Here is a 23,609-nt window from a genome sequence, read left to right as displayed (position 1 = left end):
TGTTTGTCAATAGTCTAAGATATGTCTACTGTTGTTTGTCAGTAGTCTAAGATTTGTCTACTGTTGTTTGTCTACTGTTGTTTGTCAGTAGTCTAAGGTTTGTCTACTGATGTTTGTCAGTAGTCTAAGATTTGTCTACTGTTGTTTGTCTGTAGTCTAAGATTTGTCTACTGTTGTTTGTCAGTAGTCTAAGATTTGTCTACTGTTGTTTGTCAGTAGTCTAAGGTTTGTCTACTGTTGTTTGTCAGTAGTCTAAGATATGTCTACTGTTGATTGTCTGTAGTCTAAGATTTGTCTACTGTTGTTTGTCAGTAGTCTAAGATTTGTCTACTGTTGTTTGTCAGTAGTCTAAGGTTTGTCTACTGTTGTGTCAGTAGTCTAAGATTTGTCTACTGTTGTTTGTCAGTAGTCTAAGGTTTGTCTACTGTTGTTTGTCAGTAGTCTAAGGTTTGTCTACTGTTGTTTGTCTGTAGTCTAAGATTTGTCTACTGTTGTTTGTCAGTAGTCTAAGGTTTGTCTACTGTTGTTTGTCTGTAGTCTAAGATTTGTCTACTGTTGTTTGTCAGTAGTCTAAGGTTTGTCTACTGTTGTTTGTCAGTAGTCTAAGATGTGTCTACTGTTGTTTGTCAGTAGTCTAAGGTTTGTCTACTGTTATTTGTCAGTAGTCTAAGGTTTGTCTACTATTGTTTGTCTGTAGTCTAATATTTGTCTACTGTTGTTTGTCAGTAGTCTAAGGTTTGTCTACTGTTGTTTGTCTGTAGTCTAAGATTTGTCTACTGTTGTTTGTCAGTAGTCTAAGGTTTGTCTACTGTTGTTTGTCAGTAGTCTAAGGTTTGTCTACTGTTGTTTGTCAGTAGTCTAAGGTTTGTCTACTGTTGTTTGTCAGTAGTCTAAGATTTGTCTACTGTTGTTTGTCAGTAGTCTAAGATTTGTCTACTGTTGTTTGTCAGTAGTCTAAGGTTTGTCTACTGTTGTTTGTCAGTAGTCTAAGGTTTGTCTACTGTTGTTTGTCTGTAGTCTAAGATTTGTCTACTGTTGTTTGTCAGTAGTCTAAGGTTTGTCTACTGTTGTTTGTCAGTAGTCTAAGATTTGTCTACTGTTGTTTGTCAGTAGTCTAAGGTTTGTCTACTGTTATTTGTCAGTATTCTAAGGTTTGTCTACTATTGTTTGTCTGTAGTCTAAGATTTGTCTACTGTTGTTTGTCAGTAGTCTAAGGTTTGTCTACTGTTGTTTGTCAGTAGTCTAAGGTTTGTCTACTGTTGTTTGTCAGAAGTCTAAGGTTTGTCTACTGTTGTTTGTCAGTAGTCTAAGGTTTGTCTACTGTTGTTTGTCAGTAGTCTAAGGTTTGTCTACTGTTGTTTGTCTGTAATCTAAGATTTGTCTACTGTTGTTTGTCTGTAGTCTAAGATTTGTCTACTGTTGTTTGTCTGTAGTCTAGTTTTGTCAGTTTGTTTAAAACTTCAATGTCCCGTTGTTATCTTTTGCTCTTCTTTTTCAGATCTCCCCATAAACTCTATTTAAATAAGTATGTAACTAACACAGAAATACTACCTGCTACAGTACCCTACTTTTCTCATGTATGAAACCCTTAACACACATAGTTTTTTTTTCCTTCTTATAATTGTCAATCTTGAGCACGACCTCTTTTCAAGGTCAATGCAATTTTAAGAACTTACATACATGTATCATGCATATGTGACATAATGTCAGAGTATCCTTTACATGGGTAATGCATTCATGGAATAAACTACAGTTGGTTGTTAGCTGTATACATGGTAAATGTCTATCTTGTATTAGTTTACTAATTTAATATTTACAGTTTTAAAAAATGATACGATCATCATGAAATGTGTGCTTATGTTAACTTTGGGTTCACTATGAGTACTTTGTAATTGTTTTGATTTGTTAACAGGAGTCTTTTAATTTCACTGATGGTTATTTAGGATTTGGATAAGTGTTTCCTATATTTTCAAGAGAATCTCAATCCAGTGGCGTAGCTGGTTCATTTTTACGTGTACACCTGAACCTTGGCGAGGGATATGAGGGGTGCCAACCGCTCAATGTCAAAGCACCTGTTGGTAGTGGGTTCGAAAGGGACGAAGCCCCCGAAATCTATCCAGAATGAGATACCATAATGATTCCTGTCAGTAAAAAATCATTGATAACAACACACTTTTGAATCTAAATGGTTTATTTTTTTTTAAATTTTGTAATATGTTAACTTATTCATCGTGTTAAACTGGAAGCTAGGCTAATGGTCATTGGTTTTAGAGAAAACGTCCAAACCAATATTACTTTTTTTAAAATAAGTTTAAATGGTGCCGTGAGTGAGCATACAATCAACAAAAGCCCCTTTTAATGAACACGGAAAAAAATATTTTTAAGAGGTGCAATATAAAAAAAATCTGGAACACCTAGGATTTCTTCCACAAAAAGTAAATCAATCTATCATTCCTTTAATGAAGGTTTATAAATTGACCATGTAAAACAATTAATTGCGTAAAGAAGAGTCCGGCTAACTGTCTATCAGATATCAGAAAAGAACCGAAAAATGAACGAAAACAAATGATTTTAAAATTTTAGCTTTAGACATTAGTCATAGAAAAAGCTTCGGCATTTTCATAAATTTCGATGAAGGTTCGACAAGTAGTTAATGTAATTGAGAAATAACAAAATGTAAGCCCAAACTGCCCAAACTGCGACTGGCCACTTATTAATTACAGAAAGAAATACATTTTGTCCTTAAAATGCGGCAAAAATTAAAGATAATTATTATATTGCTCTGAATACTCTTTTGATCATAAACAGTTTCTGTACAAATTTCGTTAAATTTCACGGAGAGTCATTCAAAAGACTTTATCCACATTCGGAACCTAAATATTGACGCCGTTTGTCTCGTTTTTGGGACATACATCACAGGCTCGACAAAAATACAAACAGCATATCGAATCTGAGCAGATAGTGAATTGCTTTAAATATAAGAGTACGTAGAATTCATAGTGGTTTCAGACTTTTACAAAAATTTCGAACAAAATATATTAAATTGGTCTATTTGAGTAAATTAAGTCCCTTTTTATTCAAAATTACAATCCATTAAAAAAAGAAGCACAAGGCTGATGTGCTTTTGACCAGTTTTTCTTATTCTATGTCGATTATTTGTTTTGTTTTCAAAATTCAAGTGTACGCCCGGGCGTTTTGACGTAAACGTAGCTACGCGCATGCAATCTATATATGTCTAGATCATTATGTTCATAAAATCAATTAGTTGTATGTGTCTGTCTCGTAGGGATTACTGGACTTTGACAGAATTTTCATCTTTAAAAGTTTTCATCTAATTTTTATTGATACTTGCCATAAGCCCTTTATGACACAAAACTGTCAACATACTCCTATGTTAACAATTAATCAAATTATTTATTTCAGTGTGTGAGCTTTAATGTTTTATTTCTATTTAGAACTTTTGAACCATTCTATTTTCAGATAGAAAAGCTGAGAAATGAAGATGATCCCGACCCAGACCTGCCCAGGAATACAATAAAACTATTGCTGGAATGTGAATCATGTCTTGATAAGATGGCTGCCCAGGGCAGTTCTGGGATAATGGCTTTATCACAAGTCCAATCGAGGACTTCAACCTCCCAAAGTGTAGGTTTTAATTCATTAGAGTAATCATTGTTACAGAAACAGCTGAGATAAGATTGCCCTCAAACTGCATGAAGTACTGGCCACTGGATGTTAAAGCATTCATCAATCTTGATAAGGCAGCAACCATTTGATTTTCTGGGGGGGGCTATGGATTTTTTTGGAAAAAAAAGTTTGTTTCCAGTTTTGGGAGAAAAAAATAATTTGTTTCTGATCCTGAGGGAAAAAAAATGTTTCTTTCACCCTCAGCTGCCACTATATGTAATGCTAAAATTGAAAGAAAAAAAATTGTTTTCGACTTCTCGCCAAAAAAATAGATTGTTTTTCGCCAGAGGCGAAAAAAAAAAGCTTGTCCAGAAAAAAAATTCAAAGCCCCCCCAGAAAATCAAATGGTTGCTGCCTAAAGATCGAATAATATATAGATTCTGCTTATTTTGAAATTTCTAAATGGATACTTTATTTTTACCACACCAAACCAGAAGGGTTAAGCATGTTAAGTGAGCTGTTCTTGTCTGTATATTAAACTTTTACAAAAAATTTCTTCTCTGAAATTGCGGGGCCACCTCGAACCAAGCTTAGACACAATCATCATTGGGGAATCTTGTTTGAAATATATGTTTCTAAATAAGGTTTGACAATTATCTTTAAAGGTGATATAGATGGAGAAAATCTTAAAGATACATAAATGTTTATTTTATTGTTCATTTGTATTAAAACATCTTATATGATTATATTGTGGTGGTCTGATAGCAATCCACTCCTATGAAAAACTAGCCCACTGATCCTTTGGTCTTTCAAGAAATTCTTCTTTTTTGAAAATTTTCCTTGTTTGTTTCTTTTAGACATTGTTTAGCAGACGATACAATAATTTTACGATTGTCGTGATTTTATAACAAAGAATCATCATTCAAGGATTTACAATTGCATTGACTAATGCTGAACGTACCTTTTACATACTCACCACTTTATCTCTTTCTTTGGGTGGATCTACGTGTTGAAAATTAGTAATACAGCTTAAAAATATACCGAAATGAATACAAATTATAACAAACATTGATAGTCATTCTAGTATAGATATAAAAGCTGGTTACTTGTCAAAATATTGAAAGCAAGTTTCTTTCCGAGATTCCAAAATGGCCTATCTCGATGTCAACAAACCGTAAAAAGGTCGACTTTGAAGTTTTAAATACCGTCCTCAATTTAATTTCTGTGAATTATGAATCGAAAAAACACTAATCTAGAACAGAAATAGCTAGTGTTTTTCAATTGTTTATAATTAAGAAGAAAGTAAATATTTTGCGACGTTCGAACCGATTACCGTAATGGCTGCGCACCAATCGACTCAACGGGCGCGAAAATTTAAACCCGCGAGCCCCCTTAAATATGGAATTTTTCATTTATGTCTGTTAGTGGCAAAAATGACCAGCAAGAAAAGATCTATCAATTTTTGACAAAACTGTGATTGATAAACTAATTGTACAAACAGAAAGAATGATTAGTTAGGCAACATCAACAAAAAGAGATTTTAGGCAGGAGTTATATGCATAACATACTAGTCTGAAATGTTGGAGAGTAGTGGTAGGCCAAGCCATTGTTGAAGATACACATAGATCAAAGCAAGCAAAAAAGACTCTAAGGAGTCTCAAGTTTTATTTCACTCTCACATTGAAACTAAAAAGAAACATAAATATCCTTTATTGTAACATACTAGTATAATAACTTTTTTTTAGGAAAGGGAGTCAATTAGTTCTGAGCTTGATGTAAAAAATTCAACCATGGTAAGTTAACTCTAGAGATAGATTTGTTCTGTAATCAAGAATAACTGATGATTCTCCTTTAGCAATTAATATTAAACTACGAAAACATTTGTATAGATGCTATATCTAATGAATTCACAAATGAGTATATTTGTCCTCCTAATGAGAAAAAAGGGGGAGTGTTTAGATTTTAATTAAACTAATTATTAAACCCTGGCTCCATATGTTCATGTGCCTGTCCAAGTCAGAAACTGTGTTTGTCATCTTACTTACTTAATCCTCTTCGTGCATACTTGCACATGAGGCCACTTTGTCATTTGTCATCTTACATCATATGTTAATTTCAATGTGAATGAATTTTGTGATAATGAGAGTTCCTATTGTTCACCTCTCAGTAGACTGGGAAATTTAGAGCTTAAAATATATTGTGTACAAATCCATTTGTTTTGAATCCATCCGCCCCTAGCCTGGTAAGAAACTTTTTTAAATAGAAAACCTCTTAATTTGAATTCTAAGATTTTAGCAAAACCAGATCTTTCTGATACATATGGGATATAATTATGGGTATAAAGGTTTTGGTTATAGATATATTCTCTAACATGTAAGTTTATATTTTTCAGAAGTTAAAAAACTGTGAACAGAAACTGAAAAACTTTAAAGAAAAGAATAAAAAGTTTCTGGAGAAGAATATAGAACTGACTACTAAGAACAGAGAGCTAGCAGATAATATACAAACAATTACTAAAGACTACAATAAAATGGTAATGACTATGGCTTACATCCAACAGTACTGACATATTGTAAACATATTATATATACAATGGTTAATGATTTATTTAAACTTGTTACAAGTACATTGAGGAATTTGGATTTAGGAAAGAGTTTGACACCTCAAAATAAAATATGTGGTATTTAACATGATCCTTAATTATAAACATTGCTATTGTTTTACCAGTAGAACTTTAAGATCCACATTTGTGATGTATCACTTTCAATGCACTGACAACTGGGCATATGCTTTCCTTGAGTACTGATAGTCCATCAGCAGCTATACTGAGCCAATGAGAAAAAAAACCAAATGTAATTTTTGCTTTAGCAACACATGTTTCTGAAACAACATTCATCAGATATGCTTGAAACCAAAGGTTTGATGGCCAAAAATCTTAAAACATTTAAGAGGAGTGAAACAAATGGACACAAACAGAACATTACAAACCCACTTAGATATGCCTTCTAGAGTTGTAATCTTAGTTTAAATACAATTACATTATTTATGAAATATAGATTTACAGAAAAAATGTATCATGGTCTATATGCCATTTTGTGCTTCTTTGTTGCATAATTATTTTTTTAGTGATTAAGACTATACTAGAATGTTTGACATTTTTACTTATGATATCTGTTGTCTTTGTTCATGCATCATTGTTAATATAATGGAAATTGATGCGACTGTCATACAAGTAAGAGGTTTAGCTAGATATAAACCAGGTTCACTCCATCATTTTCTACATTGCCTGTATCAAGTTGGGAACATGACAGTTGTTATCCATTTGTTTGATGTGTTTGAGCTTTTGATTTTTGCCATTTGATGATGGACTTTATGTTTTGAATTTACCTCAGAGTTCTGTATTTTTGTGATTTTACTTTTTAAATCATGTTGGTAACAATATGACCAAATCGCTGGCCACTTTGAGGAGTTCATTTTATTAGCCTGACATAGTCTTTCTCATGTAATTAAAAATCTGCAAAAGTTGGAAACCATATTAATGTATCTTTTCACTATATTTAATCAAGTATTTTTATATTTACATTTAACAGAAGGAGCAGCAGGAATACTCAAAGAAGAGAATAAAACAGTTGACTCAGCAGATTAACCAAGAGAAAATGACCAATGGAGAATTGGAGATAAGACTCCAAGAGATGGAGAATTTAAAACTGGAACTGACTGTCCAGAATAAAGCTGTCACTGCCCTCAGACTAGTGTGTGCTGTAAGTAATATACATTGGTCAAGGGAGAATAAATGGGGGTGGGGAAGGGAGTGGAGAGATTGTGTTGTACTGTTATACCACTGTCTTAGGTTAGGGGAAGGGTTGGGATCCCACTAACATGTTTAACCATGCCACATTATTTATGTATGTGTCTGTGATTTTGTGGTTGTCGTTTGTTTATGTGTTACATATTTGTTTTTCGTTCATTTTTTTTATATACATAAGTTCGTAAATTTTCTCGTTTGAATTGTTTTACATTGTCATATCGGGGCCTTTTATAGCTGACTATGGGGTATGGGCTTTGCTCATTGTTGAAGGCCATACGGTGACCTATAGTTGTTAATGTCTGTGTCATTTTGGTCTCTTGTGGACAGTTGTCGCATTGGCAATCATACCACATCTTCTTTTTTATAGCATGACTTTTTTGTGCTGTAGTTTATATATATAAGTCGAGGGATGAGAATTGAGGGTAAGTGGAGAGATTGTCCTAAACTGGAACTGATTGTCAAAAAATTAAGCTGTCTCTGCCCTCAGACCAGCATGTGCTGTAACTTATATACATTATTCAGGATAGCAGAAATGAGGGTGGGGAAGGTAGGTTAAATATTGACTTCAAACTTTAAAAAAAATATTTGTGAAAAGTAAGCAAGTGATCATTAAATGAATATTTATATATAATTACATTAGATGTATGTTTCATTATGATACTTTATTCTGATTGGCTAACTGCACATCACGTGTTATTCCGTAAGCAATTGCATTGCTCAATAAAACTTTTCATTCATGATAACACGTGGTCCCACAATAAAGAGCTTAGGTGAATTAAATAAAACAATAATAAAATTCGTGTTTTCATGATCATTGCTAAAAAAATGTAATTATAAGTATTGAATGCTTCTTTTTGTAACTTCATAGGGTTGTAAAAGCGTTGACCGTGCGCACATTTTTAGTATGAAGCGCGGAACCAAATGTACTTCGGTCAACGCTTTTACATCCCAATGAAGTTACAAAAAGAAGCATTCAATTCTTAAATAAATGGAGTTAAATGCACATACATTATAATTTGAGAGTCCATTGTTCATTATTGTTTGTTTGTTTATAGGAGAAAGACAGAAGAATTGAATTATTGCAACACAGAAAGAAGAAGAAAAGACAGTATAGAAATGCAGAAAAGGTAATTAGTTTTTTGAAATTTCATGGAAAAACTTAATACATTTACAATATTGTTTAGATATTCAGTCAATATAATTATTTTACACTTTTAAAGTCTCAATTAATTATAGTGACTGGTACAAGGAGAGATGATATTCAAGTTAATGAAGTCAATATCAAAAAATAAAATACCATTTTTATCAGCACTTTGTATTAACTCTATGTTTTTTGGTTGTGAATATGAAGTAAAACAGAATATTTTAAGTAAAACTACTTTTAATTATACAAAATGTTGGGATAGTTGGTTAGTTGTATAAATTTCAGTAATAAATTGATGGGACTGGACTTGACCATGTGACATTACTGCATTGGTAATTTATGTCATTCCCTAATCATAATTCACATTGTCTGATATTACCCAAAGATTTTTTTCATGACCTTCACCTAACATTTATACATCTATTCAAGATCTGAATGGCATCGGGTATGAAAACTGTAACTATGAAGTTTTTTAAGTGCACTTTTCGCTAATGACTATCATAGCAAGTTAATGATAAGTAAACTAAGTAGAACACCTGAAAAATATACTTATTTTGCAACATAAAGATTTGTAAATGCTAAAGTAGCCTGTTTTACAACGAAAATCTCATTATGAGTATCATCTTTATCATTTGAAAATTCCTTGTGTAAGAGTTCTTTATTGTTGTACAATATTTCTAAATGTCTCTATGTCATTTCTTTAAATGCTTTTAATTTGACCTTGAAATTTCTTCATTTGTACATGTAGTATAATATTTTTTGTATAATGTTTTTCCTGATATATTTTAAACATTGGGAGGGAAATGCATTTTAACCTTATTTTATGCTATAATTCAGAGTTCTCGTGGTGTAAAGGAGACATTTTTCGGTTATGAAGAAGATTCTATAGATTCTTCCGAGACATCATCCATATTGTCTCAGGGCACCATATCTGATGAGGAACTTTGTGATGAGGTATGTTGAGGATTATAGTAATTGTGTTTACAGGTTTATTAAAAAATTAAAATTCTGTTTTCAATACTGTCTATAACATAATCTTGTAATGAAAATATTTAACTGACAGTTTGAAAAGATTATGTTTATATGTGTTTCACTGTGGAATTAGAATTAACAAAAAAAGAATGAATCAAAACCTTCTTTATACTAGCCTCTATATATAGGTAACCCTAGATAAGCAATCAGTTTTGAAGGCTTTTTTCCCTCAAAGAAGTATGTTTGATAAGGCCCAAATCATTGTTCCTATTTGTAGATTAAATTTCAAATAAGTATTTAGTAAACCATTACTGCAATGAATTATAGCTCTAACAATGACCTGACATTTGGCACAAATTTTGATTTTCAAGGATATACAATGAAAACAGTTCAATTTTCTTCAAGCCCCAAAAAAAGAACTGAGTCAATAAAAGTTGAGGATAAATATCAGCAAAAACAACTGAAGATCTCTGGTATCAATGTTTAATGAAAAATACTGCTGATCAATCTAAAAATAAGTTCCATTAACAATTTAACATGTTATCAAATTGGTAATTTGATGGGTGTTGATCAAAAAGATTAAGCGTAAAATAAATAAATAAAGGCTTCTAGAAAATTATAAATTGAAGACTATAATTTAATTATAAACAACAGCTTTCAACTCAGAATTTAATTATAAATAAACAACTTTAGACTAAGTCTATTATATAAAAGATGAATTAAGTTTATTTTTGAAACATATAAATTTTGCCAAGTTACTTTGGATGGCTCCCAAATATAAGAAACATTCTTAGTTTTATCTCATTCTCCTGGAATATAGATTACTCCGGTAACAATAAATTATGAATCATCGTACTAAAATATAAAGTTCAATTTACAAGTCTAAATTGTTTTTGATAGTTATACACTGATTGATTAAAATTCTAAGACTAATGCTGATGCATTATGCTAGCTACATGTAAAAGTCTACCACACAGTGTCAACTCATATTTTGATTACCTTGACCGGTATACCTAGGGACCATTTGTTTTAAATATCACATTTTATAAATCATTACCACTTTTAGGCCAACTTAGTGGCATTATGTTTTTTGGTCTGTGTGTCAGTTGGCTTGTCTGTCAGTCTGTTAGACCATTATCTGTCTGTCCTGCTTCAGGTTAAAGTTTTTTTGTCAATGTGGTTTTGGGGAAGTTGAAGTCCAAATTAAGAGTTTTGACACCAATTTTACAGTCCACATGACATAGAAAATGAGTGTGGATGGGGCATCCGTGTACTATGGACACATTCTTGTTAAGATTTCATATGGTATTCTAATAAAAGCTATAATTTCACCTGAACTGTGCAGGATCTTCTAAAAAGTTTCTTCAGTCACTGCTAACTGAATGAAAAATAGTTTTTGCAAGAGGAAATCTTTGATTCTGAATGGCCAATTCAACGAAAGTTCTGCTCTGACACCTACACTAAGTTACAGGAAAAGAGGAGTTTTAATGAAACTGTAAGAGATTAATGTAATTGAAGACACTCAACTGAGATCTCATTTAATATTTATAAGTTGGCAAACATGGCAGCAGTTTTGGTACACAATTGAAACTGAAACTTTTTGGAAAAATGTTATTTCATTTTAAGCCTGAAACTACTTTAAACTCTAACCAAACTTGACTGAAATTATCTTATGAATTCTGTTACATATGATCGTTAGTTGGACTATTAGTTAAAAATACTGCCACCTACATTATGAGTGTCTTAAATAGTCCCCATGCAGATCATGAGTGTGTTAGATAGTCCTCATGCAGATTTATTACTGATAAGACCCAAAATGTCTGCTGATATCTTCCATTGGTTGTTGTCAAAAAATGAATAAAAATGTAAAGTTTTGCAGTTAGCGAAATAGAGGAATAAAATTCAAAATGTTGATATGAGGATTATGTTTTAGTTATCAAGAGAAGAGATAGAAAAGAACTACCAGAGACTAATGAAGGAACATTTAGAACTTCAAAGATTACACAACATCTTACAGAGATATTGTGGTAGTAGCACCATGGATCCAGAGAGACATTTTAAGGTATTTAAAAGAGGAGGATTAAATGTGTTTATAACTAAAAATCAAAAAGAAATACCAAGTCATTAAAAAAATAGGCTTAATTTAGCCATGTTCAATGCTTTATCATGCAAATTTTAACTTTTTGCCACTAGTTGTGAAGCCAACAACAACCAATCATCAGTTATATAATACAGATTGCTGTATTAAAGTAATATATTGTCATGTTTGTTGAGAAATATCTATCTTACATCTACATGGACCAAAGACACAAAAACAACAGGATAAACCTAAGAGAGCTTAAACTTGCTTTAATATGAAAAAAAATATGGTGTAATTGCCAAATGTCACATAAATTAACTACTATAGATCACCATATTGCCTTCAACAATGAGCATACACCACAATTTATAAATCAATCTTTGTCAAGTTGCTGATACAAGCAAGCAAGGTAATTGTATGGCCAAAATGGATGAGAGATTACTTATATAAGATAAAACCAAGATAAAAAAAAGTGCTTCTATTGCTGTTCCATATCTTGACAATTCAAAAAAGTTCTTTTAGGGTGAACAAAACAGCTCACACAACACATCAATACCAAAATGAGTCTAAGTGAAAGTTATTAACAAATAATTGAATGTAGAACCAGTGAAGTACTAAGCTAGAACAGTTTGTTAAGTACCAGTACTGTGGATTCATTTATTTTCGTGGGTACCAATTTTCGTGGATTAATGAAAACTTGCATATTCGTGGATATGTAAATTCGTTGTTTTGGCAAATTATGCATACATTCTTTTAGAAAATCTGTATTTCGTTGATCATTTAAATTCGTGGTTCCTCTGTCCCCACGAAATCCACGAAAATTGGTATCCAACGAATATTAATGAATCCACAGTATATAAAATTTAAAGAAGACTTATTTATATATGTCATCTGGATGTTGATATTTTTATATCTCATGATACCTATATTTTAGACTTGTAAGCAGTTGGAATCTGATTTATTTGATGCCACATTGAGTATAGAAAATCTGAGGAAACAAATAAAAGAAAGCAAGGAGGTATTGTGGCATGATCTGCATGTGTTTAATTAGCACACGGTATGTTGGAGTGTTACTTTTTTCCTGATTTCATTTGTTTGTGTGTTGATTTTTGTTTTGCATTGTTGATTTATAGTTTAAAATTTTATTTGCACTTTTTATAGTTTCTGAAATCCATGTAAAAATGTTTCAAATACTTATTTGTCATTGTTGTTGTTTTGTTTGTTTGTGCTGTTGTCATGTGTTTTGTAGAAGTTATTGCATGTTTGTTAGATGTCCCCAATGAAATGAAGGAAAGCACTGTCACATCTCAATAGAGCATTATTTTCCTTCTAAAACCACTTCTGTGGCAGTTTGAACCCACTACCTCTAGCACACTAAACACAGTAAACCACCATTCAACTAACTGAGTATAGAAGAAGAAAAGTGGTTATACATATACTATGAAAATAAGAAGATGTGGTTTGACTGCCATTGAGATAACTCTCCAGTAGAGAAAAACTGAAGTAGAGGTTAACAAACTATAGGTCACCATTTCATTTGCATGAATATAATATTTTGTTGTATTAAAGCAAGCTCTCTAAAATGTGGTTGATGTACTTAATTAATGGTATTTTATTGGTTTAGGCCTATCCAACATTTGTTAGCTATTCATCTCTTGAATAGACTTGAAAATCCATCCAAATCTTTGGTCTATGTTCAGTAACCTTAGTTCCAATAAGGAAAATATTTTAAATTTGGAAGTAACAAATTATCACAAATCTCATTTGTCTCTCTTTTGGCACGGTTTTCAATCTTTTCAATAGCTGGAAATAAGGATACTTTGTGAAGGCTTGCACACATAAAATGTTAAACTTGGCTATATTTTACTTCTGTAGTTTTAATAGAAGCCAGCAAAGTATCACAACTCTTTGAGTAAATAACATATTTAGCAAAACTATAACAGTGATAGATGAAATATGAAATAATTTACCAGAATTATAATTTTAAAACTTACTAAAAGTAAGACCTACTGTAAATTCAGAAATTATTGTGTGCATATATTATTGTGATTTTGGAAAAAAAGACAAAAAAGCGAGATTGATTATTGCGCTTTCAGGTAAATCTGGATACAGATATATGTATCAGATATTAGAGATCTTATTATTGGGATACTCAACCAGTCACATTACTAAAAACCCTTGTAATAATTTCAGTATTAAATATTTAACCAGATTTCCAAAGCTAAATTCCTTTATTGGCTTGGGGATGTACGGCTGGCGATTGCCAAACAGTGTACTTTCATAACAAAATCTTTTCAAATTTAGATATATTGTTTCCTGTGACTAAATGAAGGTTTCATGATTGATTTAAGCTTTTATTGTAATTTAGTTGTAGAATGCAATTGCAACACGTTTTTGTCCCAAAAGAAAGATTACTACCAAGTTTTCACATTTTTTACCAAAACTGTATGTAGTCATAGAAGACAAAACATATTGAAATGGAGGAAGTTGTCAATTGCCAGTTTATAAGAGTTATTGCCCTCTTATAATGATTTTTACTAATTTTTTTTACAAATTAAAAAGTGAAATAAGCAAAAGACAAAAGTAAACAGTAAAACAGGTTGGTATGAAAAAATCAACAAAAAAGAGATCCTCTTCTTGAATTTTGTTCTAGATGTCAATGTTGAAAATACACACCAATAATGGTGAAAGTCAATGGCTTTTATTTATGGTAACATAAATTACTTAGTTATCTTTTCCATTTTGGGTGGATTTTTATTTTGTGGAAACCATAGTAGTAGAAAGAGAGAAACTATACAAAACCAAAATTACCAGAGAAGTAAAATTTACAAATAATTTAGTGTGACCGAAATCATCGGTTTACTTTTAATTGGAGTTATTGTTCTTGAATGGGTATTTGTTTACCATTTTCTTGGAAGTTGGAAATATTCAAATTGCATAAAAATAATTTGCCCAAAGTGAGTCCCTTGGATACTCTAGTTGTTTGCTATTGATATATAGCTAATGCTAACTTAACATATACAGAAAGTTTATTACACCAATGAAACAAGAGTATCAAGTTTCATATGGGATGATTTTTTTTCAGGAATCAAGCAAACTAAAAACAGAAGTTAAAGATCTAAGAAGATCTGAAAGACAATTGAATGAAAAGGTAATTAGTACCTAAATATTGTACATGCTAATTTAATGATGGATTACCTGTTAACAAGGCCATGCTGCACTACTGTCATCAGGCAGTTTCAGTAACAAGTACCTTCTTTGATGCAGACATATGTACTTATGCTGGGGATTTGCTATACTTAACTGTCATTACATTATGCCTGAGTCTTATGTTCTTAAGGTACTATTAATTATATAAATGTTAATGAAACTATGTCAACTGTTTGTTGTCATTAGTATCTGGTTTTAATTGAGAGATATATTGCATTATGCTGAAGAAAAATTACTAAATGGAGAAGACTGGTCACTGCAGTGAAAAAGTTTAACAATCTTTGTATATTTAAATAAATTCAAATTTATAACTAAAATGGTATCCATTGATGATTAGATTGATTGGTGTTTGCTTTAAATCACCTGAGCACAAAAAGGGTATAAGGCAGCAAGAGCTATTTTCAAATAGTGTGTAAAAATGATATTAAAAAAATGGATTATTATTAGGAACTACTTTAGAAAATTTCTAATTTAAGAAAAAAATAACATAATATGTGTCTTACTCAGATATTTTTGTTATATATTCTTATGATTATTTTTCTCACAATGTTTTGCCTTTTAGAAGAATGAGTTGCTATTAGAAAACTCCAGATTAAAGGATGAGTTAGTGGAGGCTTATGAGAAGATAGATGATTTAGAGTTCAGAATCGTAGAAATAGAAAGCCAGAATCCTGTAGGTTCTTTATTGACTATTCTTTTGCATTATTAAATATTTATCCACCCATATGTCCTTAAATTTAATACACCTTATCTCTTTTCGTCTGCAATTAATTGAAATCACAGATGCTTTCTTTAATTCAAAGTTACAGGAGAAATATTGGACACCACAAAGGTAAAAAATGGGATTGTTGTATGGTATCAATGCTTAAAGTGTAGCAATTAAATTGTTTGATCAAATGTCGCAGAATCCCTATTATTTGAAATGCCCTATTAATTATGCTATACCATGAAATAAAATCAAATTTCAAAATAACCCCCGCCTAAATTAAATTAGGCTTATATACCCAATCAGGCTAATATGCCCTCTGGATTTAAATCTCAAATTATCAACTTTTCTTATATGATCAAAGGGACACAACTTAGAATATATTATTGACATTTTAATAAATTTAGTAATTTGTTGAAAATTTTACCTCATTACCTGGGGCGTAGCTCCATATACGCTGTCACGCCATGGCGTGCACATCGCGGGGTCTAAAAAAATAATTTACGCCGAAAATTGAAAACCCTAAAGGGCAAACGTTAGACATTTTTTTTCTCTCACAAAAACGCCTACCAACAGTGATAGTCATACAGAAACACAACCAGCAACAAATCAGGACAATTTAGGCCCCTGAAACGTCAAAAATTGACGATGAATGATTGAACTTAGCTGCCACATCAGTGTCGTGTCAAAGCCAGTACAAAAAAATCTGGGACCATCTTATCCAGATATTTCTTTGTTGAAAGATTCGAAATCCTTAGGAAAAGATATAAAGTTACAACTTTTGACCGACAAATGGAAAGATGTCCACACCTTCAAATTTCCGACAACGTATATTAACTCCATTTCAATTAAAAAAATATATAATGCGCGTCGTTGAACTAACAGGGCTGCAGGGGTTGTAAACCCACGTTTTTGTTTAGATAAGGGTTGTAAATTTCGTACATTATTTTGACAAAAAAATGACCAATTGACTTTTGTTCACTTTTTATCTCTTAACTTTGGATCCGACCCTGAACAATTTAATGAATTACAGTAATTATTTTCAATGAGTTTGACTGTCCCTTTGGTATCTTTCGCCCCTCTTTTATATGTAAATTACGATAACGGTAAATACAAATCTGAATTCCCTCTTTAAATTATTGTTTTGAAAGGCTACTTCATATTGTTCTGTTTTGACACCTTCCTGTCGAAATATTAAGGCGTCAATGCATTAAAAATAAAATAAAATAGCCTTTCAAGACTTCAGTCCGCAGTACTAGTCCGTAACTGAAATGTTGCGTTCCGAGCAAAATGATGATAATGTTTGGAACGAGCTATACCAAACCACTCTAGATATAGCAGAGCTTTTTGGTATAGATGAAAATGTTCCTAGGTGGTGTGGAAGACAAACCTCGAGTGCTAACCATCCAGCCGAAACCCCTAAAGATTACTGGCGAATTGTTCTCTACTATCCGTTTCTGGGTCATATGATCACGGAACTTGATTCTCGACTTCTGAATTCAGAAAACCGTTTTCATGCACAATATCTTCTTCCGTGGTCGAACAAATAACTAATGACCAATTGACCAATACTGTGTGTTCTCCTAACAATGCCCTTTGTTAGTGCTACAGCTGAAAGGTCGTTTAGTGTACTGAAACGTTTTGAAAACGTACATCCGTTCCACAATGAGAAATGACAGATTATCGGTTTTGGGTTCCACCGTGATTTTGAGGTCAATTTAGACAAGGCCATGGACGTTTTTGTTGCAGCTAAAAATACGAAGGGCAGATTTTAAAAAAATATTCAGGATGTTTCTCAATAAAAAATGATCAAATACAGTCTTAATAATTTGCTAATCAAACCAATTTTAGGCCCTCAGAACGCACCATTTTGCGTCTAGCCAAACAAAAAATCTTGGGGGGAGGGGGGGGGGGCAACCCCCCCTGGTTGGCGTGCACTTCAAAGGGACCCAGCTACGCCCCAGATTACTTCTATTTTAAAGCTTCAGTGATATATTTAATTACAAATTTTAAAGCAATTGCAAAACATGGTCTCTAAATCGAATGAGGATGGATGTTTCATAATATGTCACTTCTATGGCACAAACACTGATATTTGTTAGATATACATTATGATATGTTTAACGTTTGTCTCATATATTTTTATTTTACCATCTAAGAAAAATTCTGTTTTTGTATTTCCATTTCTTTTTCAATAGGTATACTAATACATGTACAAAAATAAGTGTAAGTGGATTTGATATTGTGTTCAATGATTAACTGACACAAATGCTGGTTTGTTGATGTAACATCAAAATATGCTGCATTTAAAAATATGCTATAATAATATGAAATGAAGATTTTGTTCTTGTCCTTTTTCACATTGATGACAACATAAAATTAACAGTAGGAAGAACCACATTCCTAAAAAAAAACAATCAACTATCATTTAGGGTAAGGCTGTTGCCAAACATTGTACCGGTACATGTAGAATTAGTATTTAGGTCACTTATAATGTGACAGAGACAACACAAGTGTCATTCTACAATTAACTAGACAGACTGTATGTAAGCCTGTAGCCAGGATGTAGCCAGATTGTCCCTGATGGGGGTTATTTCATGTCATAACAATTTGATTTAAAAAAGGCAAACTTCTGTCTGAAACTGGACTCTATTTATAGTCTTATATTTTCAAGGTGTTTTGACTAATCCCCCTTCTCTCACTATTGGTGTGAACATTGCTGATTCATTTACCAATAAAATCAATATAAAGTTGAAAGCAGTTAGGTATTACAATTGTCAAATAATAGTTGTTGTCTTTACTACTCCTGGATTTATCATTAATATTATTGAAGGCACTTTTTGTTCATAATGGTGTTGTTTTTTAGTTATTGAAATATTCAGTCGGTCAATTTTTATAATTTTAACTAGATAAAAGTGAAGTTAGGTTTTGTCTTGCTTTTGACTTGTAATACTTTATGTGTTTTAAAATTAAAAAAAAACAACTTATTGATTCAATGGACTAAACTTCTGTTTAGGGTCATTTGGAGTGGAGATTACAGGTTCTTTTTACCGTAGGGTAAGCTGGAAACTAAAAGAAATATGCTTGCAACACATTTGAACATAATCAGTTCATGCATATTAAAAGTGTTTAAAAACATCTGTTTATAAAACATTAAATTTTGCTACCAGTTGTGGTATTTTTACAAACTTAAAGCTCAGAAATGTGAACATTCAATCAGTTTCAAATCTGTTATTGTATTTTATCAGCATCTGTCGATTAAGTAAAGGAAGCAAATATTTGATGTTAGTATTTCTATCTGAAGGAGGCCTTGAAATGTAGTATATATATTTTCTTTGTGACTCACCATACAGTATGTCAGGATATTGCCAAATCATAGACATTAGAAAGATAACAATCTCTATAACTCAAGAATACAGAATGGAAGTTTAGATTCTTGTTATTATCAAGTTAATTTGAAATACTGAAAAACTAGAGGGGAAAAACAGATATATTTGGCAAGGAAACAAATTGTGATAACACATACATTTCAATTTAGTAGTAGTTTTATCTTTGGCTAAAGGAAAGATATTTGCTGTTCGAAAATTTGCAATTCCAGACCTTCTAATATTTTGTAAGGCCATGCATAAAAAAACCCATAATAAGACATTTAGGAGATAGCTGTATTGTATTTTAAGCTCCGACGGCATCAAGTGGGGATTTGATGGTTGCAAATTAAGTTTACTGGCGACGCATTAGCAGAGACAGTAAACGGGTATTTGCGACCATCAAATCCCCAATTGATGCTGTCAGAGCTTAACATACTATATTGTTATCTCCATTCTAATGAAACCAACATAAAATAACGTTAAAACATGTATTTAAAATCTGTCATATGCCGTCTGCGCTTGCCCGTACAACCCATAGCATTAATTGTCAATTGATGCCATGTAAATAAGTGACGTTATCCAATCAAAATGAACGTTACAAATGTTGTTGCATTAGAATTCAAGATGACATATGTTTTCAGACTTAATTTTGACTAGTCATGAAGCTTTTAGTGAAAATAGTGTTTAAAAAGATAAAAATCTATCTAGAAGTGGAAAGTATGAAAATGGACCCATGGTCTGTCTCCCTGTAACCAGTAAAAGTAATTTATTTTATTTCAAAATTCGTCTGATGTCGTGATAGCTACATGTATGCACTTAATTGTCCTCACTATAATCATTTACATATGAGTAGTTCAATAACTTTAACTTCAATATTACATGTATATGACTGTGTTTTGCTCTTTCTGCTTGTTTTGCTACTATAACTTTATAGATGTGGTGCCTATTTATACATTTTTTTAGTTTCTAGCTCGAAGAGGATAATTGTCAGTAAAATAGTAAAGATAATAGATATAAGCTTTTCAACAAATCTACCTGTACCTGGATTTTTTTCTAAAGAAAATTAAGAAAATATTAGGTGAAAACATTGACAGATAGTAAAACAGTTAGAAAGATGGAAAGATAAGATTATAAAAGAAGATATATAAATTGGCATGGTTACAGAGAGTTGATTAGTGTAATGTAGATAACATATGTCTACCATTAGTGTAAACTATCTCATTAGTACTGTAGTAACTAGTCATTAGTTATAATTATACTGTGTAGATAGGATCTTTATTGATATATTTATATGTTGATGTTAGAGGTCTTTAGTTCAGATAGTGGACAGAAGCAGACTTTGGTCAGGTGGATAGTTGTCTCAATGGCAATCATACCGTCTCTTCTTATTTCCTTACTGTTCAGTTGGCTTTTTTCCCCATGTGTTTTTAACTTCAGGATGTTAACACGTAGTTGCGACATTAGTAAAATGTAGGTCTAGATAGAGTAACTGGTATTTTGAAATCGTGCATATTGAAGGATTGGGGACTTTTATTATCTAACCAGTACCCATGAAATGTTTGTCACTGGTTTTGAAAATATATGCCAATATTGTTGATTTAGTCTTACTATCTATAGAAAAAAAGTTTGTTTTTTTTAATTTTCAGTTTAGTACCTTCAGGAAATGTTTACCAGTAGGTATTTCAGACAGAGATTCACAGCAGCTATTGTCTGCAGATGATCATTAATCAACACTTAAACTACTGTATTTCTATTTTCTGAAATATTCCTGACATCCTGGCTTTCATTGAGGGATATGAGTATCTGTTGTATGTTTTTCATCGCTTGTGCTATTCCATTATTTCCCCATTAGTTGCTGAACCACACAGAATCTGTTCACTAATTACTTTATAATTACTAACATAAATCTTCTCTATAACAGATGACCCATACATACAAACAAATATAGGATGTAGAGAATTCAATATATTGGAGGGCCTTTGCTCATTGTTGAAGGCTGTACGTTGACCTATAGCTATTCATTTCTGTGTTATTGGTCTCTTGTGGAGAGTTGTCTCATTGGCAATCATACCACATTTTCTCTATTATACATATTTTTAAAACTTTTAAAATGGACTTAAAAATTAATAAACAAACAAATAATTAATTGAATATACATGTATGCATGAATTGATATGAAACATAACATTAATATAAGAAAATCTAGCAATAAAATTAAATTAAGGAAATGACGTTTAGATTTTAAAATGAGAGACTCAAGATACCAAAGGGACATTCAAACTCAAAAGACCAAAATAATCTTCTCCAGGTCATCGCAAAAAGTGAAGGAAAAACGGCCCAAAGAGAAACAGCAGTACACAAAAATTTTAATAGGAATTATAACAGATTTGGTTAAATCAACATATACAAAATATTGTATGGTTTATACAATATTACTTCAGATTTTTGGATGATTTCACTAATTCTTCAGCCAGACATGTTTAAATAATATTAACCAACTGAGAGTCAACTAACAGAATACATGGCTGAAAGAAATTTTGAAAGCGATATGCTGTGAAATTGACAATTCAACTTTTAAATGAATAATATCAATATTGACAATGTAATATAATTCATTGTCACCTTTAAAGATATAGCCATTAAACCTGAAAGTCAATTTAAAAAGAAAAGTAATAAAAGTTATGTCTTAATTCCCTATTTAAGTTAACAAGATTAAATACTTCTTATTTAGTTTAAGTAAGTAATTCGATGATACTCTTCTTTACAATTACCCAATACACAATTATCACGAAATAATTATCTTTTTAATCTGATCACCATTTAATCAGTTTTTATGTAAAAAATACGTTAATTTAATGTCAGGTATGTTGTTAGTACAACAAACTTTCAATCAAGCTGAAAATGATAAATAATGTTGTTAATTTCCCCAGGTAAAATTAGGTCATTTCTAGAATTACGTCCCCTTATGCCATTCGAATGGTAGAGAGATAAGAGAAATGAACATCTCTAGCTGGTAGGAAGCAATCAATTTTATACCTGGATATCTTATAACAACTTTATTGTTTTCTAATAATGTGATTTTCCAGGATAAATATATTCTCTCTGAAGATTTATTTATGGAATATTTTATATATTAGCAGCAGGTTTGTTATTTTTCTTCAATAATTCAATGTTTTAGCCAATATTTTTTAACCCAGTATGCAGCAATTGTAATATTTGTTCAGGTGTGTATAGATTGGTGCATCACAAATATGTTGTTTATTAAATGATAACCATGTGGTGTTACTATTATTAGACAAATCTTTTATTATTTTCTTTTTTGAATAGAAAGAATTTAAGATCATTCAGAGGGATTTAAATTTATAGTTAAAAAGATGAAATATAATAGTACTGAAAAATGTTATTATGTATAAATTTGTAAGTCTTAAATAGCAAAGAACTTTAAAAAAGAATATTTGAAAAGAATAATTGGTAGGGAAATAATAGAAGAACAATTCAGCTGTTGAAAATAAGGGTAATTTTAAAATGATTTTTTGACAATTTAATTCCATGGTAACCTTTGTAAGACATTAGTAGTTGTTAAGCATTTAAGTGTAATTTTTACCATAACTCTGAACTCTTGTGATAATTTGAAACAAATTACACAACAATGGCTTGTATTTTGACTGATGTTTGGGTTACGACTTTAGCTCTGTGTTTAATGATTTTGTGTGGGTTTCATAGTCTTGAAACTTTATACATTGCAAAACAATTACTCATATAGTGCAAAAAAATATGAATGAATTTTTATATTTTGCTTGAAAATTTTAACTGTCTTTAATTTGGAATAGAAAATTTTACGTTTGATTTTAACAGTAACTAAATCTTTTGTTTAACATAGACAAAACATAACGAATTTAAGTAGAAATTGATATTGTAAATCAGTCAGTTGAAAACTTAACAGTAGATTATTGTTACAAATAGCAGATATTGAATGTTATATATATATAGTATTTATGAAATGAAGGAATAATTCGAAAAGATTTAATTACCAAAAACAATTTTTCTTGGTATAAAAAGTATTTCATAGAAATTCAAAGATCCAAAGTTGGACATTGACTGAACGTTTGACTGTATACCCCTTTAATTGAAATTATAGTATTAACTTTTAGAACCTGGTTTCAATTGTATGCAATCATTATATTGAGACAGTTAATATTGGGTATATAAAATAAGTCAGTCTCTTTGATGAATCAATCTTATGACGAATCAATCTGTGACTGGCCTAGCTATGATGAAATGGGCTAGTTTAATAATGGACTTCTGTAGTCCCCGATTATTGACATAACCTAGGAAACATGAGATAACTAAGAGTGGATATGTGGGGTATGACTTATCTCTAACCATACAAGTGGACATTAGAAGTATGTCTATAAACAAACATCTTGTTACGCTTTCAAAATCTTAGTTTGAGATTATCAGCTAAAATAAACACCACTGAATTAACATACTTAATTTAAGGGATGAAGCTGTATAGGATAGAAGTATGTATATATATATTAAAGAAACTTTTCGTAATTTGATAGGCAAACAGTTTAAGTTTAAAAATAGCTGAACATTCTAAAATATCATAATACCCCAACGTTTATGTATTTATGACAAAGGATCTGTATGAATCTACCTTTATTTAAACAGCTTCATACAAGCCTATTTCA

General features: G+C 31.3%; 1 protein-coding gene across 11 annotated transcripts in view; it reads left to right on the top strand.

Annotated features, from left to right (window-relative positions):
• The window catches only part of LOC139520873 (GRIP and coiled-coil domain-containing protein 2-like), an 88,130-nt gene that overhangs the window by 7,102 nt on the left and 57,419 nt on the right, over positions 1–23,609 (top strand). For 8 of the 11 annotated variants that reach the window (XM_071313890.1, XM_071313889.1, XM_071313885.1 and 5 more), the window contains exons 2-11: positions 3,481–3,645; positions 5,373–5,420; positions 6,020–6,160; positions 7,218–7,388; positions 8,491–8,562; positions 9,417–9,533; positions 11,485–11,613; positions 12,566–12,649; positions 14,717–14,782; positions 15,404–15,514. In XM_071313890.1, the coding sequence (XP_071169991.1) occupies positions 3,481–3,645; positions 5,373–5,420; positions 6,020–6,160; positions 7,218–7,388; positions 8,491–8,562; positions 9,417–9,533; positions 11,485–11,613; positions 12,566–12,649; positions 14,717–14,782; positions 15,404–15,514 (1,104 nt within the window). Of the gene's footprint in view, positions 1–3,480; positions 3,646–5,372; positions 5,421–6,019; positions 6,161–7,217; positions 7,389–8,490; positions 8,563–9,416; positions 9,534–11,484; positions 11,614–12,565; positions 12,689–14,716; positions 14,783–15,403; positions 15,515–21,853; positions 22,059–23,609 lie in introns of those variants that run through there. The other 3 variants (XM_071313893.1, XM_071313892.1, XM_071313891.1) reach the window with 2 other exon arrangements.

The sequence above is a fragment of the Mytilus edulis genome, chromosome 4 (assembly GCF_963676685.1).
Source record: "Mytilus edulis chromosome 4, xbMytEdul2.2, whole genome shotgun sequence".
Taxonomy (NCBI): Eukaryota; Metazoa; Mollusca; class Bivalvia; order Mytilida; family Mytilidae; genus Mytilus; species Mytilus edulis.
The sequence above is the reverse complement of the archived record's forward strand: the minus strand, read 5'-3'. Positions and strand labels throughout refer to the sequence as shown.